Source organism: Equus asinus, chromosome 13, assembly GCF_041296235.1.
Source record: "Equus asinus isolate D_3611 breed Donkey chromosome 13, EquAss-T2T_v2, whole genome shotgun sequence".
Taxonomy (NCBI): domain Eukaryota; kingdom Metazoa; phylum Chordata; class Mammalia; order Perissodactyla; family Equidae; genus Equus; species Equus asinus.
The window spans coordinates 2278434-2304953 of NC_091802.1; the positions used below are offsets into that span (position 1 = coordinate 2278434).

General features: G+C 45.0%; 1 protein-coding gene across 8 annotated transcripts in view; it reads right to left on the reverse strand.

Annotated features, from left to right (window-relative positions):
• Positions 1-26520, reverse strand: part of TOM1L2 (target of myb1 like 2 membrane trafficking protein) — a 118110-nt gene that overhangs the window by 54815 nt on the left and 36775 nt on the right. For all 8 annotated transcript variants that reach the window (XM_014856173.3, XM_014856164.3, XM_014856150.3 and 5 more), the window contains exon 2: positions 4157-4241. In XM_014856173.3, coding sequence (XP_014711659.1) covers positions 4157-4241 — 85 coding nt within the window. The remainder of the gene's footprint in view (positions 1-4156; positions 4242-26520) is intronic.

Consider the following 26520-nt stretch of genomic DNA (forward strand, 5'->3'; position numbering starts at 1 on the left):
ACATTAAAATGGGCTGTCCCCACTTTATATGGCTGTTGGGGGTGCTGCATGAGCTGGTGCAATCCAGGGCTCAGCACAGGGGACCAGCACATGGCAAGTGCTCAGAGAATGGGAGACAGGGTAAGGCAGTGAAGCCATAAAACAGGTACTAATGGTACCCCCATTTTATGAATGAGGAAACTGAGACAAAGCAGATGAAGTAACTCACCCAGGGACACCCAGCAAGTGATGGAGGATGTGGGATTCCAGCCTAGCTTCAGGCTCTGTGTCTCTAATCCCATTACATGCCCCTTCCTATGCACATGTTGCACACATTGACCTCCAGCCTAAGCATCTCCTTCCTCCCCTGCCATCCACCACCTCACCTGGCTGACACCCTCATATGATACAAGACAGCACTTGAGTGTCACCTCTTTCAAGAATCCTTTACTGGGGCTGGGCTGGTGGCCAAGTGGTTAAGTTCTCAGGCTCTGCTTTGGCAGCCCAGGGTTCACCAGTTCGGATCCTGGGAGCAGACCTATGCACTGCTCATCAAGCCATGCTGTGGGAGCATCCCACATAGAAGAACTAGAATCACATACAACTAGGATATACAACTATGTACTGGGGCTTTGGAGAGAAAAAGAAAAGGAAGCCTTTGCTGCTGATAGCCGCAAGCCTGGCCGGCTGCCACTGCTTTAGTTTCTCTCTTGTTAGCTACTTACAGCTTCTCTCTTGGAGCACTTGTCACGCTGTGTTATGATTATGTTCACATGCCTGCAGTGCTCATAGGACTACAGGTTCCCTAGGGACTTCACTCATTTATTCACTTATTTAACAAATGTTTGTCAAGAGCCAATTATGTGTGTCCTGTGCAGGTGCTGGAGATTAAAAAATGGTGAGTAAAACAGAATTCCCGCCCTCATGGAGCTCACAGTCTAGGGGGGACTGGAGGGAGACAGACACTCTAACAAACGTCAAGATATGTCAATTTAAACTGTGATGAGCCTAAGTATAATACAGGGTATTACAAAATCGCATAGTGGGGACTTACCCAAATTAGGAGAGAGGGGTGTCCAAGAAATGAGATTCAAACTGAGATCCAGTGAATGACAGAAGTAATCAGTGGAAGGAGAAGTGAGGGGCAACAGAAGGAACACCAGGGGCCAGGTAGCCGACCATTAGCCAAACTTGTGGGAGTTTTCTCCTACTTAGGAAGAGATTTTGATGCCACCTCACGGTAGAGGCAAGAACAGAGAACCCCCAGGAGGCTCTGAGATGCTCTTACTCAAAAACTCAGGAACAGGAGCATTAGGAGGAAGATGCAAGCAGGCCTCCTGTGAGTTGAGGACTGGAAAAGGAAGCTGACCCATCTCTTGGACCTTGGAAGGAGGCTTCAGCCCCTTTGGAATGAGGAAGCTCCATTCCAACATATATTTGTATATCCCCCAGATGTGTGGAGAATTGCCAACTGGGTACTGGAATGCAGGAAATTCAAAGAACTAAAAGACCAGTGGGGCTGAAGAGTGAGAATAAGGGGAGAGGGCCCTAAGTGGAACGGCAGAGGGGCCAGGTTATCACACAGGATCCATTAATGACTTTTACCCTGAGAGAAGGCTTGTTAGGAAGGGAGTAACTTGATGAGTTCTCAGTTTCTAGGAGACCCTCTGCCTGCAGCATGGAGAACGGACAGAGGGAAAGGGGCAAAGGTAGATGGACCTCCTGGAGGCTACAGCCCAACTCTAGAGGGATGACACAGAAAGAGGGCTCTTTACAACCTGACCTGAATCACCTTTCCAGCTTCCGCTCCAGACAGTCCCTCTCCCCACTTTTTCCCTGTGCACCAAGACCGCCTGTGTCCCCAGCACACTGCCCTTTTCATGCTACCCTTAGCTATATGGCACATCTTTCTTTCTGCCTTCCTTGAGGCACCAGTCCAAAGCCCACCCCTCCAGGAGGCATCACCACTGCCTCTCCTTCTGAGTCTACAGCAATGTGCACACACCTCAGCCACAGCCCTCCTGGTTCTGCCTGGTGAGTGCCTCCAGAGAAGCCATGGTGCACTCACCTTGGCATCCTGGAACCAGCTGCGCCTCCACCTTTGGGGTCAATAAATGTGGCTGGACGACTGGATAAATGAGCGAATGAATGGTGTCTGAGGGGGACACGAGGAAGAAAGGAGCCCAAGTAGGTCTGAGGGAGATGACAAGTGTGAGCCTAGTTAGTACAGTATTAGAAATACATAGTCCCCAACAACTCTTTGTGAATCCTGTCCCTGTGCCAGGCACCAAGCTGACCACCTACATTAGATGGCAGAAATAGGCCATCTTTCACCAAAGACTCCCAAACTCACATCTCGAGCGCAGGCCACTACCTCAACTCCAGACTCCTCTGTGCCATGACCCTGTCAGCATCACCCCTTGCGGGCTTCACAGGCAGATCTAAAGGATTTTAGCTGAACTTCTGATCTCTGCAACCCCTGCCCGCTCCATCTCAGGAAATAATTATGCCATCCCTGTGGCTGTTCAGGCCCTAGACCTTGGAGTTATCCTTGACTCTTCTCTCCCGCCCACATCTGCAAATTCTACTGGCTCCACCTTCTAAATGTATTCAGAATCTGATCATTTCTCACTCCCTGCTCTACTATCATCCTGGTCAAAGCTGCTATCATCTCACAACAGGATTACTGTAATAACCTCCTAACTGGTTTCCCTGTTTCTGCCCTTGGCCCATCCCCAGCCAGGCCATTCTGAATGCTGTAGTGAGAATGATCTCTTTAAACTGAATGTTAGACCACGCCCCTTCTCTACTCAACTCCTCCCAGGGAGTCCCCTCTCATCTCAACTCAAAGCCAGAGTCCCTGTGGTGCCTGTGTTATCTGGATCCCCACATCTCTGACCTCATCTCCAGCACCCTCTTCCTCACTCTCCCCACTCTCGCCCCACTAGTCTCCTTGCTGTTCCTCAAACACACCAGACACCCTCTGTCCCAGGACTTCTGTGTTTGCTGTTCCCTCTGCTGGAAAGTTCTCCCTTGGAATAATCATCACACCTTACTCCCTAATTTCCTTCAAGTCTTTGCTCAATGTCACTTCAGTGAGACTTTCCTTGATTACTCTACTTAAAATTGCTAATTCCCAGCCTTCTCTCTCCTCATCTCCCTTCCCAGCTTCATTTCTCTGCATAGTCTTGTCATCAGCTGACCATGTTATACGTCCTAGTTATCTTGTTTATGGCCTGCCTCTCCTCTCTGGACTGTCGGCTCCCCAAGGGGAGGGAGTCTGTCTGTCCTGTTCACTATTGTGTCCTCAGTACTTACAATAGGGCCCAGTACAAAGTAGTCACTCAGTAAATATTTGCTCAATGAAAGCAGGACCCACCATCAGAGGCTGGTCCCCACTTTTTCATGGGAAGGCTGTAAGTGACAGTGCCAAGATGCTAGCCCAGGGCTGCCCAAGTCCCGGCTGTTCTCCTCACCACTGTGGAGATGGTTCAAGAGGGTGTGGCTACAGTAAATTCTGTTTTTATGGTATGGACAGAGGGCCAAATACAGACTAATTTGGAAGAAATATAAAGAGAATGTAGCTGTAATGTATAAGAAGAGGATATATAGTGCACAACAACAACAAGAAGACCAGACCCGCCACCCAGGGATGCGAGAGAGGCAGCCTGTGGGTTAAGTTCACTCACACTAGAAACATCTGGCTGCTCTGTGCCTCACATGTATTTTTTTCTCTGTGGGCACTGTGGGCTCTCTCTGACTCCCGGGGCTCCAACCCAGCAAAGCAGGGCAGAGATACCCCGACGTCTGTGAAGGGGAGGCAGAGGCTGGGAAGGAGGGGCAAGAGGAGGTGATGATCTGGTTGCAGAGATTAACAGCCACTGGGAACCAAGTAACCAACCAACTTCACTTTCACTTGTGATTAAAGCAGGTTATTAAAAGAGGTCATCACTGGTCTAACTCAGGCACTGCCACTGGGGGAGGTTGGGGGGTGGTTAGGGGGAAAGTGGAACAGAAGAGGAAAGATAATTAAGAGTGTCAGCTTAGTAAATGCACAGCAAACAGACTAAAAACAAAACAAAAAGTAAAACACCTGACACTCTTAAGCCCCAGCAGGCGTTGAGTGACAGCCAGGAGCTGCCAAGCTTCACAAGAGGGGGTGGGGGAGCACACGTACCCTTCCTCCGTCTCATTGATGATATCACAGATCTCCATGTTCAACGTCCAGTCCTCACTTTGCAGGGAGCCGTCTGTTGCCTTTTCTGTAAAGTCAGAGAGAAAACTGGTTTACATTTCTCCTGGAATAAGGAGGCCCCGGCAGAAAACAGGAAGGGACCAGAACCATCACATTCTCCTCCCAAGCAGATGCGCTGGGCCAACAGAGCAGTTCAAAGGGTGCTGCTTTTACAAGAGAACACACAGCAAGAGATCCCAGCCTGAGGGCTGATGTCATAACACTGTCCTTTATTCACTAAACTCCAGACTCAGGCTCACGATAGGCCTCAGCTACCAAATATCACCCAAAACAGGGAGATGTTAAGTTTACCAGCCTACAGATTCTGGAGCCAAACTACCTGGGTTTGAATACAGGCTCCACCACTTACCAGCTTGCAAACCTAGGCAAATTACTTAACCTCTGTGTGCCCAGTTTTCTCACTGGAAAACAACAATACCTGCCCCATAGAGTAGTTATGACAAATACATTGGTCAATATATGTAAAAGCACTGGGAAGAGAGCCTGGCACACAGTCAGCACTATTAGGTATTTGCTATTATAATTATTATGAATCAGCTTCAGCAGTTAATATCTAGAATAACAGAGGAGGAAGAAGGATTACCATTTTTTAAGCCACAGCCAGACATGGTGTTAGATGCTTTACATACAGTTTTATTGGGGTTTTTTTTTTTTTCCTAAGAAAGATTCGTCCTGAGCCTACATCTGTGCCAGTCTTCCTCTATTTTGTGTGTGGGTCACTGCCACAGCTTGGCTGCCAATGAGTGGTATAGGTCTGTGCCTGAGAACTGAACCCAGGCTGCTGAAGCAGAGCATGCCAAACTTAACCACTAGGCCACAGGGCTGGCCCTACATACAGTATTTTATTTCCTCCACAAAAAAACTTCCTGACCATTCAGTAGGAAAAGACAGTCTTTTCTTTTTTTTCTTTCTTTTTTTTTTTTTTGAGGAAGATTAGCCCTGAGCTAACTGCTGCCAATCATCCTCTTTTTGCTGAGGAAGACTGGCCCTGAGCTAATATCCATGCTCATCTTCCTCTACTTTATATGTGGGACGCCTACCACAGTATGGCGTGCCAAGGGGTGCCATGTACGCACCCGGGATCTGAACCAGCGAACCCCAGGCCACCAAAGCGGAACGTGTGCACTTAACCGCTACGCCACCAGGCCAGCCCCAAAGGACAGTCTTTTCAACAGATGGTGCTGGGAAAACTGGATATCCAAACACCAAAGAACAAAGTTGGACCCTTAGCTTACACCATATACAAAAACTAAGTCCAAATAGATAAAAGATAAACCAAAGAGCGAAAACTATAAAACTCTTAGAATAAAACATAAGGGAAAAACTTTATGATATTGCACGTGGCAATGATTTCATTGATGTGACACCAAAAGCACAGGCAACAAATGAAAAAAATAGATAACTTGGACTACAGCAAAATTAAAAACTTTTTGTGCATCAAAGGACAGAATCCCGAGTAGAAAGGCAATCTATGAAATGGGAGAAAAAATTTGCAAATCAAATATCTGATAAGGAGTTAATATCCAGAATATATAAAGAACACTTACAACTCAACAACAACAAAAAAAACAGCCCAGTTACAAAATGGGCAAAGGACCTGAACAGATATTTCTCCAAAGAAGATATACAGATGGCCAATAAGCAAAAAGCACATGAAAAAAATGCTCAACACCACTAAATGATTAGAGAAATGCAAATCAAAACCACAGAGAGATATCATCTCATACCCATTAGGATAGCTATTATCAAAAAAAAAGAGAAAGAAAAGAACAAGTACAGGTGAGAATGTGGAGAAACTGGAACCCTTGTGCACTGTTGTTGGGAATATAAAATGATGTAGCTGATATGAAAAATAATATAGTGGTTCCTCAAAAAATTAAAAATAGAATACCATATGATCCAGCAATTACACTGCTGGTTATATATCCAAAAGAATTAAAAGCAGGGTTTCTGAGAGAAATGTGTACACCCATGTTCATAGCAGCATTATTCACAATAGCCAAAAGGTGGAAGCAACTCAAGTGTCCACTGACAGATGAATGGACAACAAGATGTAATATATGCATACACTGGAATATTATTCAGCCTTAAAAAGGAAAGAAATTTTGATACATGCTACAACATGGATGAACCTTGAGGACATTACGCTAAGTGAAATGAGCCAGACACAAAAAGACAAATACTGTATGATTCCACTTATAAGAGGTACCTAGAGTAGTCAAATTCATAGACACAGAAAGTAGAATGGTGTTTGCCTGAGGCTAGGGGGAGAGGAATGGGGAGTTGCTGTTTAATGGATATAGAGTTTCAGTGTTGCAAGATGAAAAAGTTCTGGAGATTGGTTGCACAACAATGTGAATGTACTTACTTAAAAAATTGTTAAGATAGCAAATTTTATGTTATATTTATTTTAACACTTTAAATTTTTTTTTAATTTTTTAATTTTTTTTTGAGGAAGATTAGCTAAGTACTGCCAGTCCTCCTCTTTTTGCTGAGGAAGCCTGGCCCTGAGCTAACATCCATGCCCATCTTCCTCTACTTTATATGTGGGATGCCTACCACAGCATGGCATGCCAAGCAGTGCCATGTCCACACCTGGGATCCAAACCGGCAAACCCCGGGCCACCAAGAAGCGGAACATGCAAACTTAACCGCTGCACCACCGGGCTGGCCCCTAAATTTTTTTTAATAAAATTTTCAAAAACCAACCCCCTAAGGTAGGCATTATTCCTTCCCACATTTAAAAAGAAGGAAAGGAGGGCCAGACCCAGTGGCCTAGTGGTTAAGTTTGGCATGCTCCACTTCAGTGGGCCTACTGGTTAAGTTTGGCATGCTCCACTTCAGTGGGCCTAGTGGTTAAGTTTGGCATGCTCCACTTCAGTGGGCCTAGTTCAGTCACCTGTCAGTGGCCATGCTGTAGCAGTGGCTGACGTACACAAAAAAAAAGAGGAAGACTGGCAACAGATCTTAGCTCAGGGCAAATATTCCTCAGTAAAAAGAAGAAGAAGAAGAAGAAGAAGAAGGGGGGGAGCGGGTGGGGGAGGAGTGGGGGAGAGGGAGGGGGAGGAGGAGGAGGCGGCTCAGCAGGGTTGGGTACTCGGCCAGGATCACATAGTTGAACTGGCGCCAACATTCCATCTCAGCTCTATTTCTAAAGCCTCAGCATTTCTATGATACTGCCTCACCTTCTAGCAAAACTGGAATTCATATCTCAAGTTAATATCTTAGAGAAATTCTAAACCTGCCCTATCCGAACTGTACAGTTCATGAGAGGGATACCATCACTACCATTTTTTCCAGCTTTATTGAGACATAATTGACATACATCACTGTGTAAGTTTAAGGCATACATCATAATGGTTTGATTTACATATATTGTGAAATGATTACCACAATAGGTTTAGTTAACATCCATCATCTCACATAGATAGAAGAAAAAGAAAAAAATTTCTCATGATGAGAACTCCTAAGATCTACTCTCTTAACAACCTTCCTATATATCATACAGCAGTGTTAACTACAGCAGTCACATTGTACATTATGATCCTAGTACTTATTTATCTGATAACTGGAGGTTTGTACCTTTTAACCACCTTCCTCAAATTCCCGCTCCCCCGACCCCTGTCTCTGGTAACCACAGATCTGATCTCTTTTTCTATGAGTTTTGTGAGGTTTTTTGTTTTGTTTTGGGTTTCTTTTTTAGATTCCACATACAGGTGAGATCATACAGTATTTGTCTTTCTTTGTCTGACCTATTTCACTTAGCATAATGCCTTCAAGGTCCATCTAAGTTGTCACAAATGGTAGTATTCCTTGTTTTTTACAGCTGAATAATATTCCATTGTATATATATGCCGCAACTTTATCCATTCAGCCATTGATGGACACTCAGGTTGTTTCCATGTCTTGGCTATTGTGAATAATGTTGCTATGAAGATGGGGATGCAGATATCTTTTCAAGTTAGTGTTGTCATTTCCTTTGGATCTATTCCCAGAAGTGGAATTGCTGGGTCACATGGTAGTTCTATTTTTAATTTTTTGAGGAACCTTTCTACTATTTTCCATGGTGGCTCTACCAGTTTGCATTCCCACCAGCAGTGCACAAGGGTTCCTTTTTCTCCATATCCTTGCCAGTATTTGTTATCACTTGTCGTTTTGATGACAGCCATTCTAATAGGCATAAGGTGATACCCAATTGTGGTTTTAATTTGTATTTCCCTAACAACTAGCACCTGTTGGCCATTCACATATCTTCCTTGGAAAAATGTCTATTCAGGTCCTTTGCCCATCTATTAATTGGATTGTTTTTTGCTACTGAGTTGTATGAGTTCTTTATATATTTTGGCTATTAATCCCTTATCAGATATATGGTTTTCAAATATTTTTTCCCATTCCATAGGTTGTCTTTTTCACTTTCTTGATAGTTTCTTTTGCTGTGCAGAAGATTTTTAGTTTGATGTAGTCCCACTTGTTTATTTCCGATTTTGTTGCTTGCACTTTAGCTGTGATTTTCAAAAAATTATTACCAAGACCTAAGTCAAGGAGCTTTTTTCCTGTTTTCTTCTAAGAGTTTCATGGCTTCAGGTCTTACATTTGTCTTTAATCCATTTTAAATTAACTTTTATGAGTGGTGTAAGATAGAGGTCAAGTTTCATTCTTTTACATGTGAATATCCAATTTCCCCAGCACCATTTATTGGAGAGACTGTCTTTTCTCCATTGAGTATTCTTGGCTCCCTTGTCAAATAATAGTTGACCACATATGCTTGGGTTTATTTCTGGGCTCTCAATTCTGTTCCATTGACCTATTTGTTGGTTTTTACACCAGTACCACACTGTTTTAATTACTATAACTTTATAGTATAGCTTGAAATCAGGAAGTGTGATGCCTCATCACCACCATTTTAACAAAAACTTCATACAACCCACACTTCCACTGATACTCAATAAAACAGATGACCTCTGAACATGCTGGAAGTGTCCTTGTTTTACTGGATGCAGCTATGGAGAAGTGACACTTGTTTTTTACATAACATACTAATACATACTACATACGTACTAATACATCCAAACAAAGACTGTATTTACAAGCAGTGACAATACACTCCAAAAATATAGCTATTGCTCAAAACATTTGTGCAACAGCCTTTAGTCTGCATTAAAAAGCCTCCTTGGTTTAATTTTTACCAAAAAAGATATATTCCCAACTCTTTCACCCTCTTTATTCATCACCCTTGGCACCCAAAGACTCTTTACCCACTGAAGAAGCAAACCCACCCACAAATGGTGAGAATCTCCCTCAGATGAATGCCATGCGTGCAGCAGACTGGACAGGTGTTGGGAAGGCTCCGAGATCTGGGGAACCCTTAACTGAAGTCCACAGATGGTGTCAGTCTGGCAGGGACAGAGGCAGTATTTGATGTCTGCCTACAAGAAGAGGCATCAGAGACTGTTCAGAACCAGACAGGCCCCAGAGACGCTGCTCCCGTCCCCCCACCCACTGCATGCAAGTGGAAGAGAGGCCACATCATGAAGCCAGTTAAGTGGCACTGCTAGTCCTATAAGGCAAATTAGAGCTATGAAGGGGGAGGGAGCAGCCAGTAGGAAGGGTAGGGGTGGGGGCAGGCACCCAGGAAGAATGGCTCAAAGCACCAGTATAGTCTAGAGAATAAAAGACAGAGGCTACAGGAGAATGCTGAAGGGAACTTGCATGAGGCAGCATCTAGCCCTAGGACAGCAGTGTGCTCCCGCTGCCTAAGGGCTTTGCCTGGAGGCAGGAGAGGCCCTGACTGTCTGGGAGGTGGCAGCAAGGTTCCCAAGCAGACAGGTGTGTGAATGAAATGATCTGTTCCTCCAGCCCACTGCTCTTCCTGCCACACTTGGCTGTCTCTGAACAGTCCTCCCCTTCAAGGTGTCCACTCCCAGAAGAGATGACTCACTCCCAGAGTCACACACAGTAGGGGAGTGTCTGTGGTCACAAATCCAGCAGCCTCCTCAAGAGGAGACGGATCTTAATAAAGCTGCTCTGCCTGCGGGCCTGGGCGTGCAACCCTTCTGAGCCAGTCAGGGGAGAGCCAGCTAGCCAAAGGGCCTTCCTGCTCTGGTCACCTTTCCCTGTCACAGCACGGACCACAGCACAGACTCTCACGGGGTCGAATGTATGGTGACTGCACTTTGGTAGGGCCACAAGGGACACTGTCTTGGGGGGCCTAACAGAGGAAATATTAAATCAATGAAATCTCATTTCCAAGTTCAGTTTAGCAGCAGAATTCATTAACCGTCTACTCACCCTCTCCCTTCCTCTAATAATACTGGGAAGGGGTTCAAAGGCACTATAACTTATCCTCAGGGTCAGCGCATTCTATTCAATTACTGGATTCTAAGTTTTCAAGCTAAAAGATATATACTCATTTTGATTATAAAGAACCAACCCAAAAAGAATGCTTCTTTCTTTTCATTTTGCTGGAAATACCATACAAACACAAAACGATGGGTATTTGGCTCTGCTAAAACGGATGACGGAAGTAAGGCTGATGAAGGAGATCAAATCAGTTCTTTTTTTTCTCTCCTCATAAAAGAATTCCCAGCAATGGGAACAAAGTTGTATCTGATTGCCTCTGGAACTGCAGCCACTCAACGTGGGCTCCCTCACTGGGTCCTGTCCCCAGGACAGAGGAAGTAAAATTCAATCTCATTTCTTTTGTCATGTAAATCATCAAAACCTAAAATAAATCCTGGTGCAACAGTAGAAACATAATCCTCCAGGGAGCAAGGGGGCAAGTCAATTCCTACCAGCCAGCCCTCAGGATGGATAAAGATCAAAACACCAGAGACCCTGGTTGCAAAGGGCTGACCTCTCAGAACTCTTCTGATATGCTAATGGCCACGGGCTGGGCTGAGCTGGGCTGGGCAGGGCAGGACAGAATTGGGCTGGGCAGGGCTAAACAGGGTAGGACTAGGCAGGGCTGGGCAGAGCAGGGCAGGACTGAGCCGGGTAGGACTGGGCAGGGCTGGGTAGGGTTGGGCAGGGCAGGGCAGGGGCAGACAGAGCTCCCATTAAACCTTCAGTGCAAGAGAGTATGTCATCCTGATGCTGTTGCCAAGGCATTTTCTCCATTCAGAAAAGGCTGCCTCCTGCCTGGTGTAGGCGGAGGGCCAGGATGCCCTGAAGCCTCAACCCGAATAGCAATGATACTGCTCTCTCAGGCTTGGTGTTTCTGCACCCCCACCCTTCCATGCAGTCTGAAATCCAAGGCAGTCCTGCTGGGAGGAGCCTCACAATCCAGTGGCTTGGTTTCTTGGCTGCTGCTTTTCTCTGCTTTGATGTTAAATATAGTGATGTTGGAAGCAGCCAGCACCAGAAGGCAAAACGGGGCTGGTTTTAGCATTTTGCATTCAGCAAGATCCTTTTGGTGAGAATGGAGAAAAAATAGCCAAATTATCTACCTCCCTAACCATCAAGAATGTGAGTAGAAGCCCAGAGGTGCCAGTACAAAGGGTTGCTTCGTGCCAGGTGTGAAGAAAGAAGAAAAAGGAGTTTGGATGGGAAGGAAGCTCATGGGATAATATGCACCAATAATATGAGAGGAACCTTCTGGATTACTATATGCTAGTGAGGCAGGTTGACATCAGGTAGAAAGAAAAATCAATCCCGACATTCTGCACAGAGCCATTATTGCCCATTGCTTCAGATTCCTACGTGCTTTGTGAATGCTAATTGCAGCTGCTCCATTTCCACTGGAGAGACAAGAGAATGAATTCAAAACACTCATCCTTACTTTACAGGATGTCCTTTCCTATGACAGCTATCTTCACCCCTCTTAAAAGGAAGAAAATAGGGCCAGAAGGTCTACAAAGTACCATCTGATGAGCCTGCAGACTACCATGAGGCAGCTTTCTCTGTAACTTGAAGGCAAAATAAAACCCCTTAGTCTATGCCATTTACTTGATATTGGCAGGGCCTGCCATGTGCCATGCACTGTCCTTGGAGCTGAGGAGAGGGAGACGTTATGACTTCCCCTTAAGAGTTCAGTATAATGGCAGAGGCAGCTAGGCTGTCAGTCATGATACAGTCCAGCCTGAGCTGTAACAGAGGACAACCACAGCACTCTGGGTGGCTTTGATACCTGTGCCCTGGTGCCAAGGAGCTGGGAAGGAAATTAATGGCACTCCCCACACCCACTGTGACAGACAACAGCATGCCTCTTTAAGAAGAGCACACAGGGCAACAAGCCAAGCCAGAAAGAACCAGCCAGAGACTATGTGAAGTCCCAGAGAAAGCTACTAAGCCTTTGTATCTCATCCTCAGCTAGAGGGGGGCACTGGGGGAGGGCGTGATGTAGAACTGTGGTTCCCAAACTTGGCTGCAGGTTAGAATCACTAGGAAGCTTTTAAAAGATATTCCTACCTGGGTCCCTACACCTTTCAATCAGAACCTCTGGGGCATGAGGTCCAGGTAATGGTGTGCTGTAAAAGCTACCCAGGGGGTTCAGTGTGCAGCCAGGGCTGAGAACCCTAACTCAGGGGAAGGAACGCCAACACAGTCATCCAGCTGACACAAATGCACTGCACAGCTACCAAGTGCTGGACACTGGGGACACAGTGTAAAGCAAGACAGACTTAGTTTCTACTCTCAGGGAGCTCATGGCCCAGAGGGGCACAGGAGGTCAAGTGACCCTGGTTCCAGTTCTGGATCTGCCACTGATGAGCCTGAGCTCTTGGACCATTTATTCCCTTTTCTTCTCTGGGCCTTAGGTCTCCTGTCAAAGGAGGTAACAGGCTGAATGATCTCTGATTCCCCATGTCCCCTACCCCCGCATTCCACTCTGACAGGACATTGGCTTATATATATTTTTTCTTCTTTATTGGTGATTTTTTTGTGATAAAGTAAAATAACATGAAATTTACCATTTTAGCCATTTTGAAGTGTACAGCTGAGTGGCATTAAGTACACTCACATTGTTGTGCAACCATCACCACCGTCTCCAGAACTTTTTCATCTTCCAAACTGGAACCCTATACCCATAAAACACTAACTCCCCATTCAAATGAAATACGGTAAGGGCCCAGCTTCATTCTTTTGCATGTGGATATCCAGTTCTACCAGCGCCATCTGTTAAAGAGACTGTCCTTTCAAACCACTGAATGCTCTTGACACCCTTGTCGAAAATCAGTTGACCATATATGGCAGGGTTTATTTTGGGCTCTCTATTTTATTTCATGGGTCTGTGTCCGTCCTTACGCCAGTATCACACTGTTTTGATTACTGTAAGTTTTGAAATCAGGAAGTGTGAGTCCTCCCACTGTCTTTCTTTTTCAAGATTGCTTTGGCTATTTGGAGTCCCTTAAGATTCCATAAGAATTGTAGGATGGATTTTTCTGTTTCTGCAAAATATGTCAGTGGGATTTTGATTGGGATTGCATTGAATCTGCAGATCACTTCAGGCAGTATTGTCATCATAAAAATATCGTCTTCCAATCCACGAATATAAGATGTCTCTCCATTTATTTATGTCTTGTTTAATTTCTTTTAGCAATGTTTTACAGTTTTCAGTGTACAAGTCTTTTGCTTCCTTGGTTAATTTCTAGGGACTTTATTCTTTTTCATTAAGTTTCCTTAATTTCCTTTTCGGATTGTTCATTGTTAGTGTATAGAAACAGCTGATTCTCACGTGTTGATTTTGTATTCTGTAACTTTGCTGAATCTGTTCACTAGTTCTAACAGGCTTTTTTGGTGTGTGTGAAATCTTTAGGATTTTCTACATATAAGGTCATGTCACCTGCAAACAAAGAAAATTTTACTTCTTCGTTTCCATTTGGATACCTTTTGTTTCTTTTTCTTCCCTAATTGCTCTGGCGAGAACTTCCAGTTCTCGGCCCGTGGCTGAGTGGTTAGGTTGGCGCGCTCCACTTCGGTGGCCCAAGGTTTTGCCGGTTCGGATCCTGGGCGCAGACACGGCATTGCTCATCAGGCCACGTTGAGGCAGCATCCCACATGCCACAACTAGAAGGACCCACAACTAAAAATACACAACTATGTACTGTGGGGTTTTGGGGAGAAAAAGGAAAAATAAAATCTTTAAAAAAAAAAAAAGAACTTCCAGTAATACATTGAATAGAAGTGGTAAAAGTCAGCATCCTTGGGCTTACATATACTTTTACAAAACCCGATCACACACTGTGAGAACAAAGCTGAAGAGAAGACCCATCTGAGTCCTTATTCCAAGGAAAACTTAAGTTATCTGCTGAGGGTCAAAGCAGGAACCACATCAGGATCCACAGGACTTTGCAAGCCAAGGGGCCTCGTATCTCTGCTTCAAGCACTGAAGAAATCTCTCAGACTTCTCTGGTCTGGAGAGACTTCAATCCAGCCTACCTGCCCATGCCTAGCTCCAGTCCCATGTCCTCTCCAGAGCCTCCTTCAAACAGCTCCCTTGTGATGCCTTTTGACGGGCTCCAGCACCTGAAGGTATAGTCCATGTAAGGACTGAGCTTTCAAGACCACTCTAATGCTGTTCTGAAAGGTTCTTCCAATCTTACTGGCTTAATGAGCCATAAGCGTATCCTTGGCTCCCAATCTAAACCTGAAGCTACATGAAGGCAAGACATCTTCATTTCCTCAGGAGGGCCCGACCTTATACTGAAAAGGGCCCTTTATAAGTAAAATGACTGTAAACCCTTCTGAGGTCCCTTGGTGATAGGCACTGGGGAGTCTGGTGAGATTAGAGCTGGGCTCCCAGTTGTCCTCAGGGTCTCCCTTTGGACTCAGAAGCAGGAGAAATGGGCATTGCAGTGGAGGGTATGAGCAGAGGGTTTGAACTCAGGCTCTGGTGAGTCCTAGTTCGGCCAATCGCTGTGTGACCCTAGGACCATAACTTGACCTCCCCAAGCCTTTCTGTCATCTGTACAATGCGAGAATCATACAACTTTCCTCACACAGTTGTTGCGAGTGTAAACTAACACACACAAAGCGCTTGACAGAGCCCCTAACAGATGTAACACTCCCCCGCAGGCTGCGGGCATCACTATTACTACTTTTATTATTATCACAGCGCTTCTGAAGGGTGTTCTGCCAGCACTCGCCCCTTCCTTTAGCATTCCTGTGTCACCACTGCCACCTACAGGTAAATAGCCAGCCACAAGCTATGCCCAGCAGATTCAATGCCCTAGGATCTTGCAAATATCTCTAGTCTTTCTGATTTCTGGGTTTCTGACCTGGGGGAGCTCTGCGCCCAGAAGCCGCAAGGGGCTCCTCTTCTAGAAAAAAGCCCCAAAACAGCTAGCCTGGCCCATCTGCAAAGGGAAGGAACAGCCATGGCACAATTTCCTTAGATATCCAAATGTTAAAACTCCCAAAGGTCTTAGAGGCCATCTATTAAAAAGATTCCCCATATGGCACCAGCCCAGTGGCGCAGTGGTTAAGTTAGCACATTCCACTTTGGCGGACCAGGGTCTGCCGGTTCAGATCCCAGGTGTGGACCTATATGCACTGTGAATCAAGCCATGCTGTGACAGGCGTCCCATATATAAAGTACAGGAAAATGGGCATGGATGTGAGCTCAGGGCCAGTCTTCCTCAGCAAAAAGAGGAAGATTGGTGGCAGATGTTAGCGCAGGGCTAATCTTCCTCAAAAAAAAAAAGAGATTCCCCATGAGTCACTCAAAACAGATGTCACGTTTCCTGGACCTCTGGAAATGGGGCATGTGAGGAAAGTGGGGGGGACAGTGTTGCTGCTAGCTCCTTACTGACAGCATCTTGCCCTCAAAGTTACCTTTGAACCACTGATCTCAAATCTTCAAGGAAATAGCACTCATTCCTTCCACACACAAAAAATGGAGAAGCAGAATGGAGAATGAAAACCAATGTTTACCAAGCACAACATTCTTTTGGGCCCGGTTCTAAACATACATTACCTTATTTAACCCTCCCTTCCTCCTCCAGGGAGGTGAGCCCCATCCTAACAGGTGAAGAAAGTAAAGCCCAGAGAAGACACCAGCCCAACAGTGCACAGCTGGTAGGTAGTAGCACTGCCAAACATATGACCCAGGTCTTTCTGGCAGCCCTGACCTTGGACCCCCACCCAGACCCAAACAGAAGGTTGGGGGGCAAAGAAGACGCTTGCCTCAAGAGCAGACTGGTCCAGAGCTCCTGGATGCAGCGCACCCTCCTGATTTGGCAGGTGAAGGGTAAAGACCCCGGGGTGAGAAGTATAAAAGAGAGTGCTGGTGTGACGGTCAAGTTAAATTAGCTGCCGGATCACCTTTTTAACCTTCTTCTTCTTTTTTAATTAATAAAATTTTAATATTAGAATAATTTTAGATTTACCAAAAAGTTACAATGTATAAAGGGTCCCATATGCCCTTTTCCCAGTTTCTGCTGATGTTAACATCTTACATAACCATTGTTCATTTGTCAAAACTAAAAAATTAACACTGGCATAGTACTACTAACTGAAGTCCAGACTTTATTCGATTTCTCCAGTTTTTCAACTAATGTCCTTTGTGGTCCAGGAGCCAATCCAGAATACCACACTGCATTTAGCTTTCCCCTCTTTTTATTCTATTTTCTTTACAGACCAACAAATTCACAAAATCATGAACAAACTTACCCTCCCATCTGGAGAGCTCAGTTCCAAAGGGCAGCTCCATATGAGCCACAATTCCACACCCGGCCTGATTTGGACACCACTCCCCAAACAAAGGAGCCCTTCAGGCCCGCCAAACAGAGAAAATAGAAGCTTGTTAGCCATACAAGGCCCGAGGCTGCTGATCTCAGTTCTTTTTCAACTGGAATTCCCTCGAGGGGGATCCACACATTTAAAATGCATTTGGGGTGTGTTCTCTAGGAGCAGAGCCACTGGTTCGATGTAGTCCCTTCTTTGTACTTAATGGGATATTTTATGTGTGGAGTAAATGAGTGTGCGGGAGCGGAGCCGGGAGAAGACGTTGATTTAGGGCTGGAATGGCAATGGGCAACGCGGGGAGGATGGGGTTCGACAGGAGCCAGGCCCAGGCCAGGAGGACAGTGCAGGCAGGTTGTCCCAGCCCAGCCACCACCTGGCTACTCTAACAGCCAGGCAGGCACAGTGGTGGACTGGGAAGATAAAAGGTCCTCTGGGAGCTAGTGTTCAGGTGCGAGCTGCATGAAAGCTGAGTGGATATGCTGCCAATTTCTTTTCCCCCAGAGTGCCTCTCTGGGGCTGTTCACCTGGCCCACACGCACTCTGAGAGCAGACTGAGGTGCGCCCAGGAATTCCACTGTGCACTGCTCTGGTACCAGCCCTTGTTCTAGCTGCTCCTGATTATAGAGACATACATACTCAGAGGACACTTGACTACCAGCCCTTAAGGGAACAGAACATGCAAAGCATCCAAAGCCTTTCCAGTTCAATTCAAAAACTTTAACTGAGAGGCCTCTCCCTGTCAGGCACTGTGCTAGTAGGAAGGGAAAGAAAAATAAGCAAGATGGAGGCCCTGCCCTCGAGGAGCTCACCAGGTGGGAAACCTGCAAACAAGCAGCCAGTAGACAATGTGATGAGAGTTATAATAGGAGTGTGTGGAAAAAAGAAAAACTCATGGACCAACACACAATGAAGGAACAGTTAATCATGCTAAGAGGGGAAGAGGAAGGGTCTGTGAAAGCTAGGGAAACAGCCTGGTAAAATGCAAGAGCAGGAACCTGGAGGAGGAGGACGGGAGCCTCACCGGCAGTAGGAATGGGCTGAGCAGACACGTGAAGGCCTGTCAGGGCTGGGATGGAAACACGGGGCTGTGGTGGAGGGAAGCAGTGAGAGGAGGCCAGCTGGGGAGAGTCCTTTCATTTTCTGTAAGAACTCTGGGCTTTCTGCAGGAGGCAACGAATGGAGCTTTTCAACAGGAGTGAAAAGAATATTTGCATTTGAGACAGATCATTCTGCTATCAGCATGGGGGCTGTACTAGAGTGAAGAGACTGCAGGCAGGAAGCAGGGGCAGGTTATCACAACTGGTCAGTGAAAAAGACAAGACAGCACTTGGTCAAGGTCACAGGTTTTGAATTTGTGCACTAGGGGTCAGTCCTGGGTCATTTGACCCTCGGCAAATTCCTTAAAATCTCTGAACTTCAGTTTAGTTATCCATAAAATGGGCAAAATAGTCATACCTCCTCACAGGATGTCCTGAAGATTAAATGAGTTAGTGATGGAAAACACAAAACAGAGAAGCAGGTACATAGTGAGTGTGTAATAAATATGAACTACAATTCTTAACTCAGGCATTATGTAGATTTGACCTCTGGAAGGACTGAATTCTGTGTGTAAGGCAGAAGAAGGGTGACTGTCTCGAAGGCCTTTACAGCAGCTTCCAGGCAGAGAGTGAAGAGGCCACCCTAAGTCCCTCCTCGAGCGTGGGCTGACAGGGCTGCATTCTGTTGGCCAGGCACCAATCATCCTACCAGTCCAGCCAGGGAGGGCAGGCATCACTATGAAGGAGGCTAAAAAGGAAGGTCTCCTTTCTGCCTCAAAAGCAATTACAAAATTCCAAGCCCAGAGAAAGACTCCCAAAAGTTCCCCAGGGTTCACAGCTGCTGGGCTCAGTAAAGCCAGAGTGCTTTGACTAACTTCTGCAAAGAGCTGTCCTTCAGAACTAGGTAAAGGGAAACACTCTCCTTGCCACCATCATAGCATTTGCAATATTCCAAGGCATTTGTGGGGAGCAGTGAAAAGCAACCCCTCAAGTAAGGCTCAAATATTAGCTGGTTTTCCCATGCAGAGGCCTCGTCTTAGGAGGAATAGCAGCTACTAATAAAAAACACCCATGTTAAAACAACAAAGTTAATTCTTTGTTATTTATTTTTTTTTGAGGAAGATTAGCCCTGAGCTAACATCTGCTGCCAATCCTCCTCTTTTTGCTGAGGAAGACTGGTCCTGAGCTCACATCTGTGCCCATCTTCCTCTACTTTATATGTGGGATGCCTACCACAGCATGGCTTGCCAAGCAGTGCCATGTCCGCACCCAGGATCCGAACCAGTGAACCCCGGGCCGTCGAAGCAAAACGTGCGCGCTTAACTACTGCACCGCCGGGCTGGCCCCCGAAGTTAAATTCTTACTCTTAAGTTAACACACACTTTTTAAAGAACAATACCCACTGCATGGAAGAACCAGAACATCACATTATTGAAGGTAGCACACATTTAAGAACCCTTGGGGAAAACAATTTGGGCAACAGATTTCAAGGGGCAGGTGGTAAAGGGTTCTTATCCTTTACCTAATAATCTCTTTAGGACTCAAAGAAATATTTCAAAGGAAAAAGCTACACACAACCTAGCAATTCCACTCGTAGGTATATACATCCCAGAGACACGACATTTGTTATGTCCACACAAAAACTTGTACATAATGTTCACGGCAGCATCATTCTAAATGCCAAAAAGTTGAAACAATCCAAATGTCCATCAACTGATGAATAGAAAACAAAATGTAGTCTATCCACAATGGAATGTTATTTGGAAACAAAAAGGAATGAACTTCTTTTTTTTTTTTTAAGATTTTATTTTTTTCCTTTTTCTCCCCAAAGCCCCCCGGTACATAGTTGTATATTCTTCGTTGTGGGTCCTTCTAGTTGTGGCCTGTGGGACGCTGCCTCAGCGTGGTTTGATGAGCAGTGCCATGTCCGTGCCCAGGATTCGAACCAACGAAACACTGGGCCGCCTGCAGCAGAACGCACAAACTTAACCACTCGGCCACAGGGCCAGCCCCCCAGGAATGAAATTCTGATACGTGCTACAATACACATGAACCTTGAAAACATTACGCCAAGTGAAAGAAGCCAGTCACAAAAGGACAAATACTGTTTGCTTCCACTCATATGAGGTACCGAGAGTAGTCAAATTCACAGAGACAGAAAGCCGAAAGAAGGGTAGCTGCCAGGGGCCAAGGGAAGGGAATGGAGAGATAGTCTCAAATGGGTACCAAGTTTCAGTTTGGGAAGATGAAAAAGTTCTGGAGATGGATAGTGGTGATGGTGTATAACATTTGAACGTACTTAATGTCACTGAACTGTACACTTAAAAATGGCCAAAATGGTAAATTTTATGTTATGTATATTTTATCACAATTTTTTAAGTGGGAAAAATAAAGACCACAGCTTATATGAATCAACTTACATGAAATATCCAGAATAGGCAAATCTATAGAGACAGAAAGTTGATTAGTGGTTGCCTAAGGTTGGGGGAAATGAGAAGTGATTGTTAATGGCTATGGAATGATGAAAATATTCTAAGATTGACTGTGGTAATGGTTGCACAACTCTGTAAATATATTAAAAATCACTGAATGGTACACTTATTTAAATGGATGAATTGTATGGCATGTGAATTATATCTCAATAAAGCTGTTGCAAAAGGGGAAAAGCTACACACAGGAACATATTCAATATAGTATTATTTAAAATTCTTAAAGCTTCTCAAATATGAAATAGAAAAATGATGGCTAAGTAAATTATGCTATGTGTGTGTGTATATATATATATCAACTCAACTGAATACTATATAGCCATTATAGGTAATCATTATTAAAACCATACAGAAAGATTTTATAATGGTGTAAAGAACACAAAATTGTCCTTTTTTAAAAAAAGGATGCAAAGGGATAATGCCTGGACGAGGAAAAGAACAAAAATAGTCAATGTGTTGAAATATTTGGCTTAGAAGCAAATCTTTAAAATTGTTTTCTGGGGCCAGCCCAGTGGCACAGTGGGTAAGTTTGCACGTTCGTTCCACTTTGGCAGCCCAGGGTCTGCCGGTTCGGATCCCAGGTGTGGATGTGGCACCGCTGATCAAGCCATGCTGTGGCAGGCGTCCCACATATAAAGTAGAGGAAGATGGGCACAGATGTAAGCTCAGGGCCAGTCTTCCTCAGCAAAAAGAGGAGGATTGGCAGCAGATGTCAGCTCAGGGCTGATTTCCCTCCCCCCCCAAAAAATAAAATAAAAATTTTTTTTTTTGAGGAAGATTAGCCCTGAGCTAACTGCTGCCAATCCTCCTCTTTTTGCTGAGGAAGACTGGCCCTGAGCTCACATCTGTGCCCATCTTCCTCTACTTTATACGTGGGATGCCTGCCACAGCATGGCGTGCCAAGCAGTGCCATGTTCGTATCCGGGATCCGAACCGGGCGGACCCCAGGCCGCCGAAGTGGAACGTGCGAACTTAACCCCTGCACCACCGGGCCAGCCCCAACTGTTTTCTGTTATTATTGCTTTATAAAGAAAAGGGAATATTACACTGAAAAAGACTTAGAAATAACATGCCAAACTCATAACCCAAACTAAAATCCAGTTATTTAATTCTGCCATCAAAAATAGCTAGGCACAGGGCATAAGGCTGTCCTGTCCACAAGTAAACCTTTTTATGGACTATAAAGACTATTTTCCCTAAGGATAAAAGGCCCTCTAACCCAAATACCTCTCAAAAGGCATTTTCATCCTGACCGGGCCTCCCTATTATCTCCCTCTTGTCCTAGAGAGATTCCCCATGATTTGTTTTTTTGCCACCTGGTAGGGTACCCAGCTAGTCAAAGAGGACCAAACTGAGAGCCAGCCTGGGCTGGCACAGCGCAAGATGCAGGCATAACATGCACGTGTGATTGGCAATCCAAAGCCAAACACAAGAGGGTTCTGAATCATGTAGGAAATTGCTCCTCTCCATCAACATAGAAAAATCAGGAATGCCAACAGCAAGAAGAAACAGGAGATTACATCTAAATGGAACCATACTTAAATACGAAGAAAAGCACCAACACAAGCACGTATTCCTACTTGTACAATATTCAGAGCTAAAAGACTTATCACACACAGGTTGTATAACTTCTTAATGACAAGGTGACTTTAACCAGTAGTTCTAACTGGGTCACCTTGAATAATACCAAAGAAAGCTTGCCAAGGGAAACATGCAAATAAGAGGATCAAAATCCAGTGGGGAATAGGCATTTTCCTAGCATCTTGGAATTTTTGTTGTAGAAAAAGAAAAATAATATCTACCTAGCTTCTTCAACACTGGACAAACAGCATCATGACATTTCATTCTTCAGTGGGGTAGAATCCAAAGGGAGGAGCCTGACATTTTCCACACATCGCACCAAGTCAAATTGGTAGATAGATACAGTGGCACAGCCGGGTTTACCTGACGAAACCTGAGTAATAGGTAGACAGTACCCACCAAGCAGCACAAATCAAACACGGCAAGTAGCAGAGGCCCCAAAGAGAGGCCTCCTTCCCTCTGCCCCTGTCTGAGGCTAGGAGCTGGAGGCACAGTGCCCTTCTCCGCAAACTCCCAACCTTGGGATGATGTGTCAAGTGAAACCTCCCCTTGAGAACACACTGGTACAAACATCCATTTGGCCTCCTGAGAATGGTCACAGAAAACATTGGGAAATCTTAAACTTTCAATTGGACGACTAGATATTTCATGATATTAAGAATTATGATTATTGGTTTAGATGTGACAATGAAGCTATGGTTATACTTTTAAAAAGATTCCTTATCCTTTAGAAATATACACCTAGATATTTACAGATGAAATTATATGCTATCTGGGATTTATTGGAAAGTAATCCGAGACAGAAGTATGTGGGGCTGTAGATGAACCAAAATTGCTATGAGTTGATAGTTGTTGAAACTCGCTGAAAAACACATGGTAGTTCATTATAATAGTCTTTCTCCTTGTGTTTATGTTTGAAATTTTCCATAATAAAAAGAAAAAATTTTCAGTAAGAAAGGCATAAAACCATTCATAACTTTGACCCAGCAATATAACCCTAAGAAAATAAGCTAGAGGGAGGGGATGACTGACTCTGCAGAGATGCCTCATTGAGAAAAAGTCTGTTCCCAACAAATGAGAGGATGGCTAAGCAATGAGGGTATATCAGTAAGGCAAAAAATGCTACATGGCTTTTAAAAATGATAAATACTTTGGCCTAGTCTCTAAGTGGAAATCGGTATAGGAAAGCTAAGTGTAAAATAGACAGCATCAAGTATGATGTGCATACTAACCAGCACAAGGTAGAACTGCGTGCGCACATAATGAGAAGGGTCAGAAGAGAACACAGGCGGCTGCAACCTTCCTGTGACTCGCAGCGCCCGGCTCCTCTCCTCCAGGTCCCCAACCGCCCCGCATGCGCGCGCACACACACACACACACACACACACACACACACACACACTGCTGAATTAATTGCTCTCTTCTGGGACCCACAGCCCTCACTTGCTGATTCTTCTACAGCCCCTATCCATGTAATGGCTCCTCAAGGCCCTGCCTTCCTTGACAGACCAGGAATTCTACCAGCACACAGTAGGTATTCAATAAACGCTTATCAATCAGAAGGGAACAACTGCTGTCTGTGTCTTAGGTTTTGTTTCGTTTTTTTCTGTACAGCTTTTCACGCTCACAGTAACCATTCAGGAAAGGCATTCCTCGGTGATTACCAGAGAACAATGCTTCCATTTCTGATTCACAGTCTGCTTCTGCAACTCTGGGCTTGGGAAGAGAGCAAGGCAAAACAAAATCAAGTGACTTCTGCTCCAGATCCTTGCTGGACCATAGAGAAAAACCTCATTTTGTTTTGCAAGCTCGTCATAAGTCACTGCCATGGTTTCTAATACCAAGTGTGGAGATACTCCCCAAGCACAGCTTGAAGAACGGACCTTTCCTCAGCCGCTGGAAACGGGAGCGCCGCACCGCTGCTCTCAGTGGCTGGTGCAGCGGCAAAGGGCAAGAGCAAGAGCACAGCAAGGCTGGGAGGACGAGAACTGCCCATCCAGACTGGAGACTGCGCTTGAGTTTAAAGGGCGTCTGCAGGCAGCTGCACAGCCAGCGCCACAATGCTCCAGTGCCATCTCCCACCAAGTCTGGATGTCTCTCTGCCCCTTCTGCTTAGACCTGCTTTGAACAGTAAGCTTCGGGGGGAAGTAGTTTGATATGGATATTCAAGAACGTCGAGAAGAAATCCATAGAAGGTCACTTTTCAGAGCAGGGGTTCTTAACTCTTTTTGGATAAAATGTTAAAGGAAGAATATATTCCCTTCGAGAATCTCATTAAGACCTTTCCAGAAAAGTGCATACGCATACAGAGTTCTGCACACACTTTCAACAGGTTCTTCAAGAGCCCCTGACCCCAGTCAGATATCACTCTTGCCCTAGAGCATCTCAGGTACTTCAGCTGGCACTGTTAATCAGAATACTTTCAAAAGATAAACACAACAGAAATTTCCACAACAGAGTGGCTGCGACATGTGAGGTACCTACAGAAACTGATGTGGAACAGCTCTCCGGGGAGGGGCCTGTGACTCCATGAAGACCACCAGCAGAAATACAGAGCTCAGGCCTGGGCACATAGCTAAGACGCTCCATTCTGGAGCTGCAGAAATGAGACCTCCAAGCCTGACACCCTCAAGGCCATCAGACCATGAGACTGCCTCTTTTTGTTGGACTGAGATGCTGACACTCTATTCATTATGCAGAATCATTTTACTGAGGGTTTCCTTAAATACTCCAGAAAGTGGAGTATAAAGAATTGCTGACACATAAATAGTCCATTCTCCTAATAAGAGCCAAAAAATTGGTCCAGGCCGTCTTAGGGAATGACCAGATGAGATACTGTGAAAATGAAAGAAAATGTGGTCTGGGCATGTGAAGGACGGGACTTCAAACTTGGCAGGGGCAAGGAGGGTTGCAGAGAGCCCTCATGGCCGACCTAACACCTGGCAGGCCCCTCCCAACACTCTGAGATTCCTGGGGTTCCCAGAGACTGACTTATTCCACCCCTTGTACAACAGATAAAATGCGCTTCCCAGCAGCCTCCTGCAAGCAGCTCATCCACATGCCAAGAAAGCTTTAATCACATCACTGCCCTGTCCCAGCCCTTTAGTGCCCTCTCCCTATGATACTGCAAGAAAGTCAGTCTAAGTTTCTTCTTACGGAGCACTAAAGCATATTTAAACAATATATGCTGCCTACTTCCTAAAGGAATTTATGGTAGTTTGTAATAATAATTTATACCCAAGGCAAATAAAATAAAAGGAAGACTAGCAACTACATGGAATAAAAGATGAAATTTTTTACCAAGAACCAGAGAGATAAAACAATTATTACAATTAGACACTAAATCAGTCCTGGGCTTCCTGGTAGCCTGGGCAAAAAGGGAAAGACAATGAATTCCACAGTCCTCATTTTCTGATTAAAGGCAGAATAAAAGACATTCCACTTAGGAGGGGGAGGAATTTTTTTCCTGACACTAAGTTTTGAGATGAATTTACTGCAGTCATTCTTATATTGGGGAATAATGAACGACATAATATATAACATCTTCAAAACAGTTTCACATAAAATACAAAATGTTCTTCTTATTACTTAGCCCGGCATTGAGTGCCCTTCACAATTTGTCCCATTTACTTTCCTAGCTTCATTTCCTTCTTCCTACCCCACCCCATCCCCACAAGGAACTATACATTTTCATCAAACCAGACTCCTCTTTATTCCCAGAACACAGGCCAACCTTCTCAAACTTATCTTTAGTCACCCTAAACTCTTTAAATCCTGCCTCTTCTACAAAGATTCCCCCAATTCTCCCAGTCAAAAAAGGTTTCCTCCCACCACACTTCCAATGCCCCTGCACCATGGAGGCAAAGTCATACAGAGGCGCCATAGGACACAGTTGAGCTCAAATTTGATTCTGCTATCTATTGGCTATGTGACCCTGAGCAAGTAACTATATCTCCCTGAGCCTCAGTTTCCACATCTATAGAATGGGAATAGCAATACCAACATCTTGCAAAGCTTTTGTAAGAAATAAATGAACACCTGTAAAGGCCTGGCACAGGACCTAACACACAGTAGCCCTCAGGAGAAGCAGGGGTGGTATTAGCTGCTACTGTAGAGACCTGGGTATCTATCTTCTCTCCCTCATCAGATAACAAGCTCCTTGAAGGCAATATGATGAAGTATCTCCCAGAAGGCCTTACGCATAGGGGGACCTCGATAACAAGGTGTTGTCTGGAAGTCTGACTATTCGGAATTATGTGAGAGATACTGACATGCAGTGGATTCATGCCACTCGCAGGTCTGGGACACAAAGCTCCTAACTCCTAGGCCACACTTTATCCACACAATGCTGCAGCCCCCTGGGAGTCTGAAATACACTCAGCTCCTGTTTCACAAAGGAAACATCCTCTTCCCCATCAGAAAATCATTCTTATCACACAGGTCTCCAAACACCCATGCAAATCATATTATTACAACCTGAGGTGGCCGCCTTACCCAA